The following is a 21,659-nucleotide window of genomic DNA, read 5'->3' as shown; positions in this document are numbered from 1 at the left end:
TGGTTTATTTTTTTTTTTTTTTTAAATAAAAAATTAATTGGAATAGATAAGATTTGTTGCCTGTTCAAACTTGTTTGAATCGTCGTCTTTGTTCTAATTTTACACGTGCTATGAGATTAGATAATAATTCTTGTTACGACTATAATTAAAGACATATTTTTTAATAAAAACTAATTGGAATAGATAAGATTTGTTGTTACGACTGTGGCGGATGTCAGTCGGATAATATTCTTTGATCTTGTTTTCGGAAATTTTAATTGGGAGGAAAAAATAGTTGGAATAGATAACATTTTACTGAGATGTCATCAACCTGTTCAAACTTGTTTCAATCGTCTTTTTGTTCTTAAAATAATTTTACACGTGTTATGAGATTAGGTAATAATTTCTGGGGGGGATTTTTTAGAGTGTCGGTAATCATATAAAAAAGGTGTTCGACATTACGATAATATCAGTTTTCATTAAATATTCATAATAATAATAATCAAAATGAATCAAGCTGAATTAAAATTATTAAGTGGTTGTGCAGTGCGACCGTGTATAAAAATCGACGACTTGCCGCTGAAAACGAAAATAACCATACTAAAAATGGAGCGAATTCAAACGAAACATGGGCCATCAATAAAAGTTATACTGGATATACGCATGGATGGTACGGAAAACGAGGGAGTTTTTCTGCCATCTAGGTATGTGGTGTTGACGGACAATATGATCAAGTTATTTAATACCAAACCGGGGTATTTGAGGGTGGAGGAGAAAATTGGAAGAAGTCACCAATTAACGCTGCGCCTATTCGAAGACGATGATTGTGTTGACATCGAAGAAAGTCAAGCGTTATTTTAAAATCATTATTTTGTTGAATTTTGTAACTGTAAGATATATATATATATTTTATTGTAAATTGTTATAAACAAAAAAATTGTAAAAGTTTATGTTTTGATATTGTTAAAACAAAAATAAATATATTATGAATATTTTTGAAAAAAATGGTGTTTATTTCAATTCATTACAATTATGGGGTACAATGTCACTACAAAATCATATTGATCTGTTTCAAAATTCGGAGATGATTTATCCTGAATATTTTAATGTGAGTATTGTTTGATAAGATCAGTTTTTTAGAAAAATGTAACCAAATATTTTTATAGATGGAATTTTATCAACTTATGGACGCATGTCGTTGGAGTATACCTACAAAGTTAATAGACGCATTACGGTATTCTTTTTTAGAAGTTGATGATTGTTTTCATATTGCTGCATTTATAGTAAGAAATTGTTTGGATCCAATCCAATAGACAAGATCAAAGAATATTCATACCAACCGACTTCCTAGTCGTTCTAATTAGTTTTTATTAAAAAATATGTCTTTAATTATAGTCGTAACAAGAATTATTATCTAATCTCATAGCACGTGTAAAATTAGAACAAAGACGACGATTCAAACAAGTTTGAACAGGCAACAAATCTTATCTATTCCAATTAATTTTTTATTTAAAAAAAAAAAAAAAAAAAACCATAAATTATAGTCGTAACAACAACAAGGTCAAATGTTATCTATTCCAGCTATTTTTATATTTTATCATCACTAATGTCTACGTCCCGCCCCCCGTTCGAGTCATCTCACTCCCCCTTTCCCTTAGTCCAGCCTCCTTCACCTATCTTACGTCCAATTAAAACGCACCTTTCGCTTATCTCATTTCGCTCGGTTAATTATAACACCCCTTTCGCGTATCTTACGTCCAATTAAAACGCTCCCCCCCGTTTATGTCCATTTCCTGTCTGCCCTCCACCAATTCAACTTTCACCACGCCTACCGACGCCATCTTGGTTGTGTGACGTCACCTATCCTCAACTGAGGGTTCCAATTTTGACTAGGTTTGCCCTTTTTGTAAAAGTGTACCATTCTTTTGTGCCAGGAGTGGGCTGACTATACTACTGATGGGAACAATTGCAGGGTGCAGATGACACTCCATTCATAAAGAACTTTGTTTATAAAATTCATTCAAAATAATTCCTAAATTTTTATCTCATTTCAAAGGTAAGTGTAGTTGGTGCTGTAAAACTTGATAATGGCTATTCAGACACGTCATTACTCCAAATGAAAAATGTCAGTTTTTGCCAAATTTTCGACAACGACAAAATGATAATGCCAGATTTGTTAGCATGTATACAACCTACTGTTCTTGTTTGTCCTTATCCAAAGGTCAGTTTTATACGAATTGAATAATTTGTATCAATTTTTTGGATTTTAAAGTTATTAGTGGAATTAAAGTCGGCCGAGGCGAGGCTAGTCATCATTCTATCTCGGCCGAGAACGAGGCGAGGATAGTAAACATACAATCAGAGGCAGAGGCAAATGTCATATTTAGAAAGCGAGACAAGGCAAGCATGTACTAAAACCTCGCCTCGCCTCGTACCTCATGAAATACTAATAACTGTAATCATTTTAACAGTTATAACTGTAACGTATTATTATGTTGCGCCAAAAACACCCATCTAACGACACCGTTATTGCCACATATAGCAGCAAGATTATATTTTGGCCAGCAAAAATAGGTTATTCCTGTTTGTATATTCAAGGTATCAAGGTAAATACATACTAAAGATTGTCATTTAGAAAGTCAATTTCCTTATGTCATATGCTTGGTTCAATTTCCTTTCAAAATCTTATCAATGATTTATATCATTTTATTTTCTAATCAACATCAAAGGATTATGATGAAATTGTACTTATCCATACCTTTACATAAAATTATTTTTGAAGAAATTTACTTTCATCAACTTCAATTATTTTCATTTATACAGTATGTGCCATTCCCAGTGTAACAACCGTCAAATTTTGAAGTTTGTGCGAGAACGATTTTACGATTTATCTAAATAATTTTTTCAACATTCAGAGACGATGGTATGTGAGTTAAGCTGTGAGTAAATCCAGACTTAATGTCTAAAGTCATCTACAGTAATAAAAAGTTACTTAAGATCAGAATCAGATGGAATTTGGCGAAGGAGAAATTAAAAAAAAAAAAACATATTGACCTGAATGGGGTTCGACCTGATCATCAGCTTCATTTGGAATACTTATTTTTAGTATGAAAAATACTTAGTTTTTGGTTAGTCCCTAATCGCCGAATATAGGAACATATTTCCAAAAAAAAATTTCACGATATTTCATACACAGGTTGAATAATTTTAGTTTAAATTTCTTTTATTTCAAAAGGGTATTTAAATAGTTGAAACATTATTTGTTATTTTCACTGATTTACTATTAATTTTAATTACATTAAAAAGATGATTTTTTTCTGGCAACGTTACGAGAGTTTATTTCAAGACAGTTGAGATATTTGAATAATATCGCGATGTCGGATAACAATCTCTCTCAGGTAACGACCGTTCTTCTTCATTCGTTGAGTAATCCAAAATCCAACCATCCTAAAATCATTTTTTTTCGTAACGTTACCAATTTGGACGTGTTCAGTGTCGTATTATATTAAAATACGTATTAACTGTTGATAAAATTTGTACATCATCCAATATATCTATTGAGACTTTCCATTGTTCACCAGGTATATTTTCGGGTAGCTTATCTGGATCAGGCATATAATTTGTGAATGAATATACTCCCTAAAATGAAAGTTAGTTTTTTTTTAATTAAAAAATACTCTACTATATTTGAAAATGTGCTTCAAAATGTTGATTTTCTAAGAAAAAGACTCTTTCTTGCCATAAAATTTAATGAAATTTTAAGCCTTTTTCTCTCGCAAAAATACTGTCTGCCATTTTGATGACGTAATATTGGTAAAAACAACAGCCGAGTATGTAAATATTATATGTATAAATAAAGTTGATGGCAACATAATCTACAATTAATATGAAAGCCATCATCAAATTATTGCGTATTTTTGCCTATATGATGTCATATCACTTAAGGTAGTACCAGCATGAAATCACTTTTCGACAGATTTGGCCGAATTTTTTTTCTCGGGTTTATAATTGCTTTATTTATGAATTCCTAAAATTTCATAATTTTTGACCGTTTAGATCGCGAGATATTTAAAGACAAAGTTCGCGATTTTGAGGGTCATGTCCCATTTAAAGCATGTAAAATGTCCGGTTTCTCCAACTATTTTTTATGATATTTTTATATATTGAAGAAAAAGTAGAAAAAAATGTTTATACAATACAATTCTAAAAAAAAAATTTAGAAATTAATTTTCACTTTCGAGATATTAATTTTGACGTAAATTGATCGAAATTGGGACGTTGGCATAATTATTTCCCATTTTAAACGGTCAAAATTTCTGAAACTTTGGGAATTAATAGTAAGCATTATTAAATTCTTAAATTTAATTTTTCGTTAAATTCTGTCGAAAAAAAAATTGTACCATTGCTTTAACATAGAAACTGCAAATACCATGCTGGAACTACGTTAAGAGATAATTATTAATGGGAGAACGTTTTCTGCCATCATCTCCCGGTCTATGAGTACTACAATAAACGAGGAGAGAAAAAACGAAATCTATAAATTTTGACCTCATCGATTGTAATGAAAATTTGGTATTAAGCTTATTTCAACCTCTAGATCAAAAGATATATGGTGACGAGTGATGCTTTTGACCACGGGATGGTAACCATAGTTATTGCATTAAAATTGAATGGAAATATTTATTGGATTAAAAATCGTTACCTTTGCTGGTGGACATTTGTCTTTGGTATAGTTCGATGCAGCTATTATATCTGGAACGATCATCTTTTCAGTTTCAACGGTTTCACAAAGTAATTTTTTTTCTAGGTATAAAAGAGGTGATACTTGCCATCCATTTGGATATTTTTGATAACCTTTAATGTTTATCTAATTTTCAAAAACAAAAAAAGTTAAAAACGTGCATAATTGGGCAAACTAATTTTGTAATCACTTATATAATTATTACTCTAGCAAGTTTTCTTCTGTCCTACTCTTATCTCTCTTGTTGCTTTATCAAATTTCATAATTCATTCCTCATTTTCAAGCTTATTATGTCTAGATTTGACGAAAAATGTACTAACGGTGTAAAAATGTACCGATTAGGAAATAACACGCTAGACAAATAACTTGAACGAAAAAGTATCATAAATTTAAATAATAAGTTTATTCGGCAAACATGTTAGTTATTAAAGATGCTCTGCTAATACTCTAGAGATATAATTACTATTTTTTATACATGTTCTCCTAATACTAATTTAAGAATTTTTTTTTCAACACTTTTCTACGAATTTTGTTGTTTGTTGTTTTCAGCCACTGGTACGGGGTAGCCATGAATTGCGGTAATCTCGGAAGCGGAATTCCTCTCGGGTCGAGCTAGTACTTAATAAAAAAGGATATCTATCTTACTTTTAGTTTATCAGCAGAAAGATCATCACGCTTAACTTCAACCAGACCGTTAAAGCACATGTGTGTTTTATTTATTTTTGTTAATTTCATATATTTAAAATTAAAATAGGGATTGCTAGATTCAACTTCATCAAACCCTTTCATTTTTATGTCGTATTGTGCCTGAAAAAAAAAATTAGTTTGTTAATAATATACACGAAAGACGATTTTAATTGTAGAAAAATTTCGTACCATTCGTTATTTACAGTTAGTACAAGATCCGACTTAGGGTCGACCTTCACCCATCTGTTTACCGAATGAAAGTTATTTTTTATGAAATGTAAAATATTAACAAATATTCCTGTAACGGGTTGCCTTAAAAAATATGGTCCAGACCATTTTTAATATAAATATCAAAACTTGGAAAGCTTGTAAACATTATTTTTGACCAATATTTTGTGGCCAATCATATGCCACCGTAATTGTAACAAAATTATCTTTATTTAGATATGCCAGTCAATGAATTAACAGATGCACGTAATTACTATTTTCAACTTGTATAAATGCGATAATAGTGAACGAAAAAAGGCAAACAACATAGCTGCTACATATTCTTTATGGCTTTTACTTTCGAGTAGATCAAAATTGGTAAGATATGCAAGTCAGTGAAAAATTTCTAAAAATTTTACTCTTGATATTTTCACTAAAAGTAGTCTGGACCACATTTTTATAGGCAACCCATTGCAGGGATATTTGTTAACATTTTATATTTCATAAAAAATAACTTTCATCCGGTAAACAGATGGGTGAAGGTCGATCCTAATTGGGATCTTAGACTAAGTCTAATGGTAGTTAAAATCGAGGCTGGATGGGGTAATTTTGATCCAAAAATTATAAAAATCAGGTTAATTTAATGATTGGATGCCGAGTTTCTGAGATATCGCAATATTTAGATCGATTTTAGTCCGTATCTCAAAAACTATTCGACCAGTCAGCAAATGCACCCGATTTTTGTACTTCTTTGGTCAAAATTACCTTATATACTGAGTTTTATCGAAATTGGAGACGAAAAATGTTTTCCGATTTTTTGCAATTTTTTAAGGGGTAGTCAAACTCAATTTCAAGGGGCAATTTTCCTTTGAAAAAATCGAGAAAACCGCAGAAAAATTTTTGTTTTGGAATTTGACGAAACTCAGTGGATGGGGTAATTTTGATCCAAAAAGTATAAAAATCAGGTTATTTTAATGATTGGATGCAGAGTTTCTGAGATATGGCAATATTTGAATCGGTTTTAGTCCGTATGTCGCAAACTATTCGACCAGTCAGCCAATGCACCCGATTTTTGTACTTTTTGGGTCAAAATTACCTTGTATGCTGAGTATTATCGAAATTGGAGATAAAGAAAATGTCTCGATTTTTTGCAATTTTTTTAAGGGGTAGTCAAATTCTCTTTTTGGGTTATGAGTACGTTATGAAAATTTCATCTCGATATCTTTTTTCATTTTTGAGTTATCATGTTGATGATGGGACGGACGGAAAAACAAAAATGGACTAATTAGGTGATTTTATGAATACCTATACCAAAATTTTGTTTGTAGCATCAATATTTCTAAGCATTACGAACTTGGAACTTAACTTAAAATACCTGAATATATTTCGTATATATAGAATACAAAAAGTTATTGAAAGTGAAGCAGTTTTGATCGGTTCCCCAAAATATTCAAGTTTCTTTAAATTTTAATCAAAATACTTACCGTAAAAGCTTGTTGGTAAAAACAATACAGTAAAAGCACATAACAGCAAAAATAACGCAACATGATGAAAACTGAAAAAGATTAAATGGTTTTTGACTCGATATATATGTCAATGAGATTTTACAAATACGTGATTTATAGTTTCCGTGTTTTAAAACGGAAATGTTAACTTTTTAAAAATTTACTTGGATGTATGAAGTAGAAAAAGCAAGTGTACCTCTGTATACAAATGACAGGCTAGTTTCTAGACCGAAAAATGTTCAAAATCATATTCTCACAATAATTGCATAAAACTATATACCTGTCTTTCCAATGAAGCCAATTTCATTGATATCTGATATCCCCATCTCTATATATTATAAATGTGAAAGTAAGGATGTTTGTTTGTTTCTTTGTTACGCTTTCACGCAAAATTACCAAATGCATTTGAATGAAACTGTACAACAATATAGCTCATACATCATAATAACACATAAACTATAATTTATAAAGATACTTGCAGATACCCGCCCGCTTTGCTGGGCAATTTCTCCTTTTTAAAACAAAGAATATCACGTTATAGTCCTCACTTATCCACCCTTTTTCACAATTCACAATTTTATGGATTTTATTTTTTCGGTGGGGAGCTCTAACTGTTTTTGAAAATGAAGTTTTGCCCATGATACTCGTTGACATTGTAACTTTCTGTAGGTCCAATCATTAAATTAACTTGATTGTTATACTTTTTGGATCAAAATTACCCCATCCACTTAGTTTCATCAAATTCCAAAAATTTTTTTATCGATTTTTTCCTTTTAAAAAATTGCAAAAAATCGAAAAATTTTGTTTATTTCCAATTTCGATAAAACGCAGTATATAAGGTAATTTTGACCCAAAAAGTAAAAAAATCGGGTGCATTTGATGACTGGTCGAATAGTTTTTGAGATACGGACTAAAACCGATCCAAACATTGCGATATCTCAGAAACTCTGCATTGTAACTCATCATAGGTGAAATAATTTTTAAAATCGGTTAAGTAGTTAATTCAAAAATGCCGAATTATCATATAAACTATGATAATTCTATCATCTCCTTTTCACCACCAAAATTACAAAGTTTCATATAATCTTTCACCCCCAATTGGACTCTCTTAAAGAATGCATTTGTATGAAAAATGTAAAATAAACTTTTGTCTCAAACAATGAGCTCATATATCAAGTTTTACATTTCTAACTTCAAAAATGACATAGTTTCTTATAAACTTTCACCTCCTTGAAGAATGAATTTTTTGAAAATAGTAATACAGGAAGCTTTTGTAGTGAACCATGCTCATATATGATTTTTTACATTTCTTCAAAATTTACCAAGTTTCATACAAACTTCTTATCATTTTAACTTCTCGAAGGATTAATTTCTTGGTGCACACTTACGTAACTTAAGGAACATTTGTACAAATTTTCATTCTTCTACACACAGCGGTCTAAAAAACACCTTATTTGTGCATAGATGTCTAAATGGTTTGGAATGTTTTCGACGTGATCACGACAATATTAAATTTAATATTTAAATCCTATGCTATGTTTTACTTGGAATTGATATTTAATGGTTAACATAATTATTTCATTCATGATTAAATTAAATTAATTAACTTTTTGTTTAAATGTTATTCTTTGAATTTTTCCTTTTCTAGGAATATTTTGCTCAGTGGCGTCTTTACGACATTTTCTTAGGGGGGGGTAATAACTTTAAGAAGTCGCCTTGTAACTGTAAGAGAGGGTTAAAGGGAAAAAAATTAAAACAAACACTTTTTTAATAACACTTTATTATTTGTAATTTTAAATCTCTATGTAAAATAAAAACACTTTACAAAAATAAACTTTAGGGTTTTAAGGAACATAATGGTTATTAAAAATTATTAATAATAAAGTAACATAAACGTAATTTTTTTTTTGTAATTTAATAAAATACTACATAATACGTAAGAATGATACATAATATCACAAATATAAAATAATTATTTCAACAGATAAAATCTAATTTTCTTTTTTTTCAGTAGCAAACTTATTAATTATCGAATCAATATTAATTTCAACTTTGTGAGAAAACGTTTTTGAGTCAAAAAAACTTGCTTCCGGTATACCAAGTTCTCTGAATTTTGGAAAATTAAATGCGCGGAATGGGAAAGTCGGAATTCTCGTAACAGACTTGGAAGGATATTTAAATCTGATTTTCGACACAATAATTGAGTTATGACTCTGGGAACTAACTACTACCGAAGATTTGATTTTGTTTTCTCTTTAAGATTCATCTATTCCATTGTTTTTGTCAAACTTCAAATTTTATTTGAGACCCGATTTTCTTTTTTGTTTCCTTATTTCTGGGGGGTGGGGTAGTTACCCCTATTACACCCCCCCCGTAAATACGCCCTTGATTTTGCTTCCGGAGATACAATTAGAAATGGACAAGTCTACATATGAAATAGACAAAAATGCTGGATATATTGTTTTAAATTTTGCTTCCAGTTTTAATTCAATAGCATGGAGGGTAGAGTTGAGGAAGACCATATTAAATAGGAGTCAAAGTAAAAAAAAATGTCCAGCTGAATACATCAAATAACAGTTCTAAACTTGACCAGAATGGTGCTTGTTTATCAAAAGGTATTGGATGTGAACTTCTCCTTTTCTAACAACTTTTTTAGATCTTTATCTTACTCATATTACTTTGAGTACTTCTTTTAAAACTTACCATATTTGATAGCCATTTAAAATGTTCATTGATAAACTGTAAACGAGACGAAGTAAAACTGTATACAAGAGTAATTTTACAAAATATTTGCAAGAAACAGCGTGCCAAAATTTTATAAATGGGGAAAAACGTTTAAACAGTCTTATTCAGTACTAGCTGGGAACTACCCGCTTTGCTGGGCAACATCCCCACTTGCACCCCTCCCTCCACATTTCCCTTGCGTGGGATAACAGTTTTGTAATGTACACGTCATGTTCTTTTATTTGATACCCCACTTAGGTATATTTGTAAATATTCGATAATTCCTTCCCACTTTCTCGCTACACCTTTCTACCCTCCGAAGGTTAAAAAAATTTCTAAATGTAATTTAAAACATTCTGACCAAGTTTTGAACTATTAAAAGCCATAATTTAAAAATATGAATTTTTTATTCATGAACACCCCCGCAACCCCCCTTGTGGGTGGAATTTCGTAAAATCCGTTCTTAGCTGACCTCTGCATGGCAAAAGGAATATTCCTGCCAAATTTGAAGTCTCTAGGTCTTATAGTTCCAGAGATATCGTGATGAGTGACTATCTATATAGGTCTATAGAAAGTCTCCTATATATATATAGATTATAAACCGGTACTTAGCCTATAAAATAGGAACATGATGCGACTTACATCTGTTGTTGGGAATATAACGATTTACAATTTTTAGTTCAAATTTGATCACCATTTGAAACTGATTGCGTTAATTTGAAACAGATTTTAAAAAGTGCAGGAAATGAGCCAAGAGGAAAGATAAAATAACGGGAGTTTTTTCTAGAGTTCGCAATTTTAAATTAATATAAAACAAGAATGAAAATATTTTTAATGATATTTCGCAAATAACTCGTCGAATGTCGTCTCTGGTTGTCAGCGTAGACATCCAAAGAAACACGTGGCTTTCGCGTCAGACGTGTACCTTGCACAATCTGGATGTCTAATTTTCACACATCTTTTGCAGAAATTGCGATCATATTTCGCTAATAAGTCGTCAAATGTCGTCTCTGATTTAACAGGATAGATAAATGACTTTATATATTTAGATCGCACAATCTTGGAGAACAATTTATTCCTTCAAAATGAAGACGGAAATTAAAAAAGTAGGAAATGTTTTTATAAAAACAATCCTAGCAATTGACGTGAGTTGCCTAAGAATTCTGACCCATTTTCGGGACTAAGTACCGGTCGTCGTTTAAGGTGAGGTTATTATTGAGGTAGTAATCAATAAAACGAAAACAACTTTTTCAATCATTTTTTTTTTATTTCTAAGCTTTTCTACATTAATAGGGTGCTGTGGGTATTTTGTATCTAATAATAGTACGAGAACAGGCAACGTTTTCGAGAGTTAATTCTAAGACGGCTGAATCAAAGATATTTCTTGCAATGCAGTTGCGCTAACTACTTGCGCTGGATGTATTTAAATAATCGAATTTCTGCCTGGAAAAAAATTACATTTTTTGATTTTAAAACTAAATTACTGCCACACTAAGATGAATAGGTTTTTATTTTTAATTATGTCAATAATATCTGGCGCGGTTTTAGCAACGACTAAACTATCTGTCAATTATAATTTATACTGCTAAAAGCACATTAAAATGATTAAAAAAATTATTTTTAATTATTATAAAATCAGCGAAACTTCGCAGCTAGTTTTGGGAATGCGTACTAGTAAAGGCAGTTATCACAACCGTTTTCAGATACTAAATGCACTTCATCCTAACCAAATTTCAATAAACAGAAATATCCAAACTCCAGCCATCTTTGAAATGATATTTTTCCTGACGTTGGTAGCCCTTATGGCATAAAGAGACTGTTGCTCTAAGAAGTCTACTTGTCCAGTGAATTAAAATTACACAAAAGCTTAATGTCGTACGATATTGAGAAAAACACTCGCTTTTGAAATTATTTTTCCTTCCTCAAACACCTCCATTGTGATTTTCCATTGATCACCAGGTATATTCTGTGGTAATTTACGAGTATCAGGCATGTAATTCTTAACTGTATATACTCCCTGAAAATAAAAGTATTATTTAGTGAGTAAATAACATAGTCTCAGAGACGGTATAAAGTCGACCTACATACATCTGATAACCAGAAAAGTGTTCATGGCTATCATTAATTAAATTTAGTTTAAGGCTGTTCTATTCACATTTTTGATTGGCGTGAAACTTTATAATTTTTTTAAGAATCCTCTTAAATATTCATTGGTGGAAAAAAAATTTATAAAGAAAACCGGTTTTCCAGACAATAATGATTAGAGTTACAATTGAATTTCAAGCACTGCGATTATACCCTTTACTCTATCGATTTGAAATTTGAATAACGTTACTTACTGCTAGCAGACATTTCCCTCCCCACTCTCCTTCCAAAACGCTCGAAAAAGGGTAACATGGTTTGATTGATATTAGTCAGGAAGGGATTATTTCTCGGGATTATGAGAGAAAAGGCTCCATTTCAACTAAGGAACTTATTTACGACGTAGCACAAAATTAGCATTCATGGATTCTTTTACGTGCTAAATCCTAGAATACAATCGGATCGAATTTTTTATTGGATAACCGCTACAATTTATAATATTCACCTTATTGCAGTGAAGTCGTTTTCTCAATTTGAAACGAAATCATTCTACTAAAAATAGAAATAAAACTAATAGATTTGTGCTAAAATACCTTTCGTGGAGGACATTCGTCTGTAAAATTAGAAACATCTCTTACACCAGGCATAACCATCTTTTCACTATTGTAAATATCACAGTAGCGTCTATTTACATAATATAGTATAGGTGACTGTTGCCAACCGTTGGAAATTTTTTGGTATCCTTTAATATTTACCTTGAATATAAAAAAATAAATGTTTTTATTAGTATGGCAGACTATACGGGATAATTTTTCAAAAATTTGTCACTCTTATATTTTCAAAACGGAATGGACAAAAACGTATTGGCAGGGATTTAAATTATACAGTATTTAATCTTTTTTAAAGCGATGCCCAATTTTTTATGTGGATCTACATTTTTTGTAGCCGATTCTTGTCGCATAAAAACAATTTTGGTTTGAAAATTGTTGGCATCTCATTTTAGATATTTGTAGGTTTAAAAGCCTCTACAAAGAAAATTTTTAACCAGTTAATTCTTAGAATAAAGTTTTTTACCGATCCTAATTTTTGTTTTGTTTTTAATGTTTTTGCTCACATTTTAATTCTTAAAAAAACCGTAAAATCAGGTATCGTCAAGTGTTTTTTTTGGCTGTATAGAGTTTACCCCTCTTTGACGTCCACGTTTGAAAAAACTTAAGACTCGTTTCTCCTAAAATATTTTCGTTCCTCATAAAAATGAGTCTATTCCTGTTTTTCACAGTTTGTGATTTTACACTCCGTTTTGGAAATATAAGGCTAGAAACTTTTAAAAAAACCCCTGTATGAATGTAATTTTTGTGTTTTCGAAAGTTAAAAAATTTCTGTCCGCGTACGCAAAAAGCCCAGAGTTTTTCTCCAAAAGTTTTACAAAATAGGTTGCAATTTAGTAGCTTCTAGTTGTTCATTCGTGTTTCATTACCAACGTTGGCCACCTGGTGAATCTTTTATATGAATAAGAAAAATTTGGTATTTATTTATTTTAACAGAATGACGTTTGTCGTTGAAATTTTAAACAGTGTGCCATCATATTTTCGTTATTTAAATTAATATCGATTTAAAATTTTCACATAAAATTCTTACAAGAGTATCTTAAAAAAAAGTGATCCATCATCCTGTATGACTCCATCGTAAATGTGAAACACTATACTATACCGGTAATCATTTCAAATACCGAATGTAACCCATTTATCTCCAATAAATTAGGATAAAAGCTCTAGAATTAAATTCACTAAGACAACTACCCAACTACAAAAATTTTCGTAGAGGAAAAATTTGTTAAACACGACTCAAATTTCAAATTTCCCGTTATTCTGAAATGATTGTTAAATACTACGCTTGGGCCTTGATGAATATGCATATTCTGATAGAAATTTTACACTCTTCGTTGATCGTGGTAGCCACTTATACAATTAATTCATCATTTGAAATATCGTCACGCATTATTGACAAACGACCATTAAAGCATATTTGTGTCTTATTATATTTCGTTAATTTCATTTCATCCAATTTAAAAAACCGTTTTTTATTGAAATATCGATCGTCTTCACTCCAGCCTTTGAGTTTAATTTCCCAGTTCCTAGATCCAGATCCAGGTAACTAAAAAAAAATTCTCGTTAATAAAAGAGAATGTATTATTTATATTTTTATTTCGGAACTGATCATAACTATCAAGGTAAAGACAATACACTGTTTTTTTATCCACAAACTAAAAAAAAACAAACTTCGTGACCTAACGGTCTAAATAGGCTAAATAGGTTAAAGGATTAAGTTGATCATAGTGATTTCTGTTTTAAATCACTGTTTATTGGCGATTAATTTGTAATGTCATCTTCAAGTTTAAAATGTAACATAATAAATTTTGGGGAACATCATGTTCTGGCATCATATTGGGCCTAGTTTTCCAAGTTGCTTTAATGGTCAATTAGGACTCTAAAAGATAGAAGATAGAATAACACTTTAAATAAGTCAAATTTTCCTTAAAAAACTGACATTTTTTTATTGAAAACATCATTTCTAAAATCATTAGGTTTCAGAAGAAAGGAGACTTAAAAATATTTCGTCATTGTATTACTCGAAAGACAAAACGCTACTTACTGAAAAAGGTTTTACCCAAAAGTTGTCAAGGGCAATAAAGGACATTCGCCTGTGCCCTGAAATTCTAGTTTTTGAATTCTAGAACCAACCTTAATATACCTAAGTATCTACCAAATAAATTTTTTCATCAAGTGGATTCTTAGAGAATAGGATGTAACAATCGAACAAACAGGCACATGTACCTTCTATAAGGGTTCTTTTTGTCAGTTTTGATAACGGAAGACTAAAAAAAAGCCATCTTTAAACTGCCAGGACTCGCGCTATGAGCATTTTGCACTCGATTATAAACATAAATAACTTTTAGTTATCAAATGGTATATGTGCTTAAAACTTTTTCTATCTTCATATCATTTTATTTATTTTGAAATTATAAATTTTTCATATTTTTTCAATTTGACTACGTTTTAAAAAAAAAATCCTTCAGAAATAATGAGAATTTCTCTCATCACGAGAGTAAAGGTGCCAGAAAAAATATTAACTTTAGAAATTTGTAGCCATGGTTTGTGTATTTTTGTCCGTTTAATATTAGTCGTGTTCAGTAAAATAAAAAATAACTTTTGATAGAAATATAGTGAAATTAGTTAAAATGAATTTCATCATTTAGATTATTGCTCTGTTCTCATAGTCTTACTTTCGAACAGCATCCACTAATAATGTAATCAAATTATTTATAATTACCAAGTGCATTAAACAATAAATTTATATAAAACTAGCGGCCCCGACGGACGTTGTCCCGTAAAAACGTAACTCCAATTCATGAATACCTATACTACGTTTAGCCTGTCCGCTAAACCCATCCCGCTAAACCCCAATTTAACTCCTATTTATTGGAGTGGCCTGACCTTCGACCTTTGGCCTGACCTTTGATAGTAGAGCTCGCTGCGCTCGCATATGGCTCTAATAAATGCCTATTGACAATACCTGAATACTATTAAAAATACATAGTACACATAGTAAGTTGTAAAATAATGTGATATGATTTATATGCGCTCCCACCATTTAATGAAATTTCATTTTTTTCGTACGGAGCCCTCAAAAACAGTTGTACTGGACCAAATTGTGAATCTAAACCATTCTCAAATCCCCTTGAACTCACACAAAAAATTTCATCAAAATCGGTCCAGCCGTCTAGGAGGAGTTCAGTCACGTACACACGCACACAAGAAATATATATATTAAGATTATTTAGAGGCTATGATTTTCAAAGTTAAAAATATTTAACTCGCGAAATATTTGACGCATTTGCAGAACCCATGACCTCACGTGACTAAAAATTACCGAAAGATCGACGCAAGTGCTGAAGGATGAAGTAAATTTCGAAATAATAGTTTATTCGCCCACTATGTGAGAATCACTTAAGTCATATTACTTACACTCGGAAATGCGGCATTTATATGTTGGTAAAAGCATTGCAATAAAATCACATAAAAATAACTTAGCAGCATGATAAAGACTAATAGAGATCTAAGCGTATTTCACTTTATTTATAAAATGTCTATGGGATGTAACAAACACGTTAATTGTGACTTTCATGTTTTTAATCGGAAATAATTTTTTTTTTCAGATGTTCACATCATTTCCCCTCTGTATACAAGTTAAATTATGATTACTTGAAGCCTTCCATAAAAGTACCAAGCTAATTTCTACTACCAAACCATAAAAACAATAAGTGTTTTTCATTTTGAAGTAATCGCTCCTTAAAGAAAAGTTTGGTTTTGCTACATTTATTAACTGAAAGCATTTTATTCCAGTTGTCCTTTTGTCCTTTTGAAATTGTTAGCATTCTGACTGAGGAATATTACTCTCAAGAGAGTAATGGTCCTTGAAAATTGAAAATTTCGTCCGCTCAACGATTATTAAAGACAAGTAAACAATCTTCGCTGGCAATGCTTTATGTTGTTCTTAAGAATCAGTTCACAATTATCAAATTGAATCGCAAAGAGCTTTTTTAATAAGAAATTTTCGTATTTTAAAAAATTTTTACTCCATTAAAATGTTTCGATGTTTTGGTTATTTTTCGTACATAGAAGTCTGTACAAACATTAAATTTTAATTGATGTTTATAAATAAACTAATTCCCATGCTATGCAATTATTATTTATTGAAAATTGTCATAATTTTTCCATTAAAAACAAATATATACTTTTTTTTAAATTAATTATTTTCTTTTAATATTTCCAGTTATTTCCAAATATTTCCACTTAAAGTGGTAGTCACAATAATTTTCGAATATAAATTTTCAACATACTTAAACACTTTTTTGATATATTGTTACGTAACTCAAACTCACGGTTCATTTTAATATTTAAACTCTAGCTGTTTAATATTTAAACTCTCAAAAAAAGTAATTTCCTATGTCTATATTTAAAAAAAAAGAAGGTAAATTGTGATTCAAGGTACGATATTCTCTCCTACGTATAAATATTTCGTTCAGACATTCGGATTATGTTTGTTAGACACAAGGATTATTCTATATTGGAATTTCCACATGTAATCCTTTTTAGGTAAGCCAACTTAAAAACTTTTTCCTTTTAATATATCTTTTATACACGCATTTGTGATAACTTTGGCAAGAAAAACTTGTATTATGTTTGTTTCGATTTATATTTACACCTACAATATATTTTTCAGGGTTCCATACCAAAAAATAAATTCTTATGGAGACTTCTAGCGGAAAAAGCACTCGTGAGCAGTATAAATCTGCATCGCTTAGGTCAGATCTCCCATTCATTTGATTTTGCTTTTTATTAAAAACATGATTGAAGATTACCGGACTAGGCTAGAAATGTTTTTTCGGAAAGATTCTATCAACTGATAATTCTATCAATTCTTCCACCGAGTTTCATCAAATTCCAAAACAAAATTTTTTTTTGCGTTTTTGTCGATTTTTTACGACCTTTAAAAAAATTGCAAAAAATCGGAAAAAATTTTTCGTCTCCTATTTCGATAAAACTCAGTATGTAAGATAATTTTGACCCAAAAAGTACAACAATCGGGTGCATTTGTTGACTGGTTGAATATTTTTTGAGATACGTACCAAAATCGATTCAAATATTGCGATATCTCAGAAAATCTTCATCCAATCATTAAATAAACCTGATTTTTATACTTTTTGGATCAAAATTACCCCATCCACCGAGTTTCATCAAATTCCAAAACAAAATATTATTTTAGATTTTTTCAAAGGGGTACCCCTTAAAAAATTGTAAAAAATCGGAAAAAATTTTTCGTCTCCAATTTCGATAAAACTCAGTATATAAGGTAATTTTGACCAAAAAAGTACAAAAATCGGGTGCATTTGTTGACTGGTCGAATAGTTTTTGAGATACATACCAAAATGGATCCAAATATTGCGATATCTCAGAAACTCTGCATCCAATCATTAAACAAACATTTTTTCGAGCTGGGGATTTTTCTACACTTAATCGATGTATATTTTGTTCTTTGCCGATGATGTACAACTATCAACGATTCTACGAAACCACCTTATGAACAGATAGACAGACGAATATCTTACACACCTCTCTACGTGGTTGACTTTTATATCTTATTTATGAAAAAAGATGATGAAAAAGAAAAAAAAAAAACAGAAAAAAAACTTATCCGATATTTTTACAACAAAGATTATTTCTGTATTTCATTTACAGTCTCGATGCGTTTAAAGATTTATAACATTAGTGGTTTGGCTATGTTGCAAACGAGCAAAGCTGAGTTTAGCATTAATATTACGTTATTATGACATGTCTTATATTCATTTATTATATATTGCTTCGGACATTTTTATAAAAAATAATAATCTGGAGACCATAGAGATATGACAGATAGAAAACGCTAGCATTTAAGTGGATGCGAAATTGGAAGCGAGAGAAAAGACTGCCAGTGAGTTTCCCTGTGTCCTTGTCTAATATATATATATATATATATATATATATGATTATGACAAGGACACAGGAGAACTCACTGACAGTCTTCTCTCTCGCTTTGCATATCACACCCACTTACAAGCTAGCAGACCCCTGGCGTTCTGGAACTGTATTTTATCCATGGTGAAGACCTCATAATTTCTTTAGCCTCAGTTTTTTAATTATTAGTCCCGTGATGAGAGATTTTCTCACGCATTCTGTACATCTGCCATTATTCTTTAATTTACTGAGTACGAAGTTCAATAAGTGAATAATTTTATAATAAAAATTAAGATAATCATAATCGTATTCTTACATTATAGTGTAAATATTGATTGAAGTAATTCTTTCTTTATTAAAACTGATTTTTCTAGAAAATAAATATACTGATAGGTTATGTACCAGTAAGAATGCTTTCAATAAAAATTATAATTTTCAAAAGAGTTACAAGAACGTTATCTGCATTTATTAAACTTATTATTATAATATACGGTTCATTAATTTTTCTCTCAATATTTTTTGCTTGAACCTTTAGTCTCGTGATGATAAATTTTCGTATGGCTACGTTCCTAAACCAAAATAGGTATACAATTTGATACATTAGTTCTAAATATAAAACTACATTCTACGGCAAATTATTTTTGAGCTACATGAGACACTAATAGTTATATGTCCGCTTAGCTTGGCTAGTTCAACTTTTAAAACAAAGGCTACCATACCCGTCACTTTCCTTGGTCTCACTTGTCCCTCCTTTTTTTTTCAATTTCTCGGGTGTTACTTTTTTGGTGTAGAATGCCAATTTTTATGAACATGAAATATACCCATGTTACTCGCTTGTAGGTTTTTTTTTTGCTTTCGTAAACATTGAGAAAAAATGACAAGAAGCTGTAAAATCTAGTATTAGCCGCGAAGTTTTTATCTTTGTTTTTCCTTTACACTTTCCACCCACTGTTATTGAACTAAATATCCAATGGAATCAAAATTAAATAACAAAACAATAAATAAAAATGAAAAGTTAATAATGCTCTATATAAACATAAATTTTTTTAAATATTGAAGTTTTTATTCAATACAAAGACAATGGACATTCAATGTGTAATTAAACAAAGTTTTATACAGTTGTTATAGTCCTGTGTAATACCGATTGCATACATTTACCTATATCTATGAATAGTTAGGATCCATTAAACTATATTAAACTCTAATGAAGCTGAGCAAAATAGATAGAAAAAAATATATTGTAATATCGTCCCAAAAAAATTTATCTCCTTTCCTAAGGACTCCATACATAAATTTTAGGTTTCGGTTAAAATTTTTGAAAACTATAGATTAAAGTAGTTTTGATCATGCTGATCAAAAGTTCTTATGGGTTCAACCATTTGTCTTTTTTTTCTGAATCTATTTTCAGCACTATTCTAATATTCCCGCTTAAGATCGAAACTAATGCAAATTATATTAATTATATTTGCGTAAATTTGATAAAAAAGATTTTTATGCTGTAGAAGCACCCTGACCGAGGTCTATAATTTATTTCTGATACTTTTTTGCTCAGATTTTAAAAGTATATAGAACTAAGTATAAATTTGAATAGAAAATTTATAGCTAGAGATAAACATTATTATATATAAACTCATATAAAAAATCGTTTTTATTGCAATTAATATATAAAATGACTTTAATATAAAAATCTGTTAAATGGCATACCGAGTGTTTTCATAAATGATTCAACAACGATTATCCAGATTTCGTACTTGTCTAATTTTTCCACGTAAACTTCCTGCCATTTGTTTCTGCGTATTTTAAGGTAAATCTCTCCGTTTTTAGGTAAACGGCATACCGTAAACTCGATACTCGAGTCATGGTAAAAACATCATTATTCCGTATTTTTCTTTTTTTTTATTAATCTCCCAAATTTGCACACAAAAAGAATCATTGAAATTCCATTGGCTCACGGTAAAAAATATACTGTTATACCAGTCTTTTGATAACTAATTTTGATTTGTTATACCAGCCATTTAATAGTATACACCTCCCCTAATAAGGATGTTTTCTCTTAAAAAATGCATTTTTTTGTCCATATCTCAAAAGCCATAAAATATTAAAAAAATTTACAAGAGGAGAAAAAAATTGGCCAAGAAGTAAAAATAGATCTACTGAAAAAGAACACTACATGATCTAGTGAAAAAAGAACACTACATCATCAAGTATTTCTTAAATCTGTAAACGCAAAAATGAATGTATGAAAAAGTACTTCATTCTTAACAAATCACCCTCTACATAGAAATATTCCAATTGTTAAATAGATAACATTACTTATTATACCTTCCGCTACGTAGCGTAGAGTCAAACGACGAACGGCAAACTATTCTTTGTGTATCCACTTTCTATGTAATTCCAATTAGTCGCAGAAACGAAGCAATGAAGTTCGAAGAATTTGAACAGTAAGTCGAATTTGAATGCGGTTTTCGGCATTCGATTCGTTTTAGCGTCAGGAAATTTTGTGACCTAAATTGATTTATAAGAAATTAAAAATATGTTCAAGCTTTTTGGGGTCGCTGAACACGAATATCGTGACAGAATTGACTTCCACGGTATCCTGGGTACCAGGTACCAGGTGCCCGATTCTGTCGCAATATTCAGCGACCCCAAAATCCCCCGAGTAACGGGTTTGGTTCGATTATATAACGAATTTCGCGAAAACTCCAAGAGACGACAAGGATACCGTTTATCCTGTACACCAGGTACCTTGAAGACCAATTCTGACACGATATTCGATTTAAGCGACCCTAAAAAGCCCTGAGTAACAAGTTTGGAATCATTTTCATCTCTATTAACCGAATTGTGAATTTAAAATAATTTAAATAAAATATTTAAGGTTAATTTAAAATACAATAATAAAATGCAAACTATTGATGCATTGAAATCGACTTACAGTTCAAATTTTTCGAACTTGACTGTTTTTAGTGTTTCGTTTTTGCAACTAAATACATATGGTTGGTTGATAGTTGGTACAATTAACAGCTGTATTGTACTGATAGTCGTTTCTACATGCACTTTAAAATGATAGCACATTTTGTAAATACATATGTATTTATTATAACAATTTATTTTATTAGTTACAATGTGTTCTGGGGTATTTCCAGCAGTAAAGCACTTGGCGACAGATTTGCTAATTTTGCT

General features: G+C 30.5%; 1 protein-coding gene across 1 annotated transcript; it reads right to left on the bottom strand.

Annotated features, from left to right (window-relative positions):
• Window positions 1-3,331: 3,331 nt before the first annotated feature.
• LOC123306089 lies at window positions 3,332-7,164 on the bottom strand. The gene is made up of 4 exons (XM_044887964.1): window positions 7,099-7,164; window positions 5,366-5,527; window positions 4,682-4,846; window positions 3,332-3,618 (listed from the first exon to the last, which is right to left on the bottom strand). The coding sequence occupies exons 1-4, from the start codon at window positions 7,159-7,161 to the stop codon at window positions 3,469-3,471; spliced, it is 540 nt and encodes a 179-aa protein (XP_044743899.1). The 5' UTR covers window positions 7,162-7,164; the 3' UTR covers window positions 3,332-3,468.
• Between the last annotated feature and the right edge of the window lie 14,495 nt (window positions 7,165-21,659).

Source organism: Chrysoperla carnea, chromosome 1 (assembly GCF_905475395.1).
Source record: "Chrysoperla carnea chromosome 1, inChrCarn1.1, whole genome shotgun sequence".
Taxonomy (NCBI): Eukaryota; Metazoa; Arthropoda; class Insecta; order Neuroptera; family Chrysopidae; genus Chrysoperla; species Chrysoperla carnea.
This window is presented reverse-complemented; position numbering and strand designations above follow the sequence as displayed.

Coding starts and splice junctions, on each gene's coding strand:
- LOC123306089 (XM_044887964.1), bottom strand. CDS start 7,161: ATGTTGCGTTATTTTTGCTGTTATGTGCTTTTACTGTATTGTTTTTAC. Junction 5,528..7,098: donor TTTACCAACAAGCTTTTACG/GTAAGTATTTTG, acceptor TTTTTTTTTCAG/GCACAATACGACATAAAAAT. Junction 3,619..4,681: donor ACAAATGTCCACCAGCAAAG/GTAACGATTTTT, acceptor CTTTCATTTTAG/GGAGTATATTCATTCACAAA.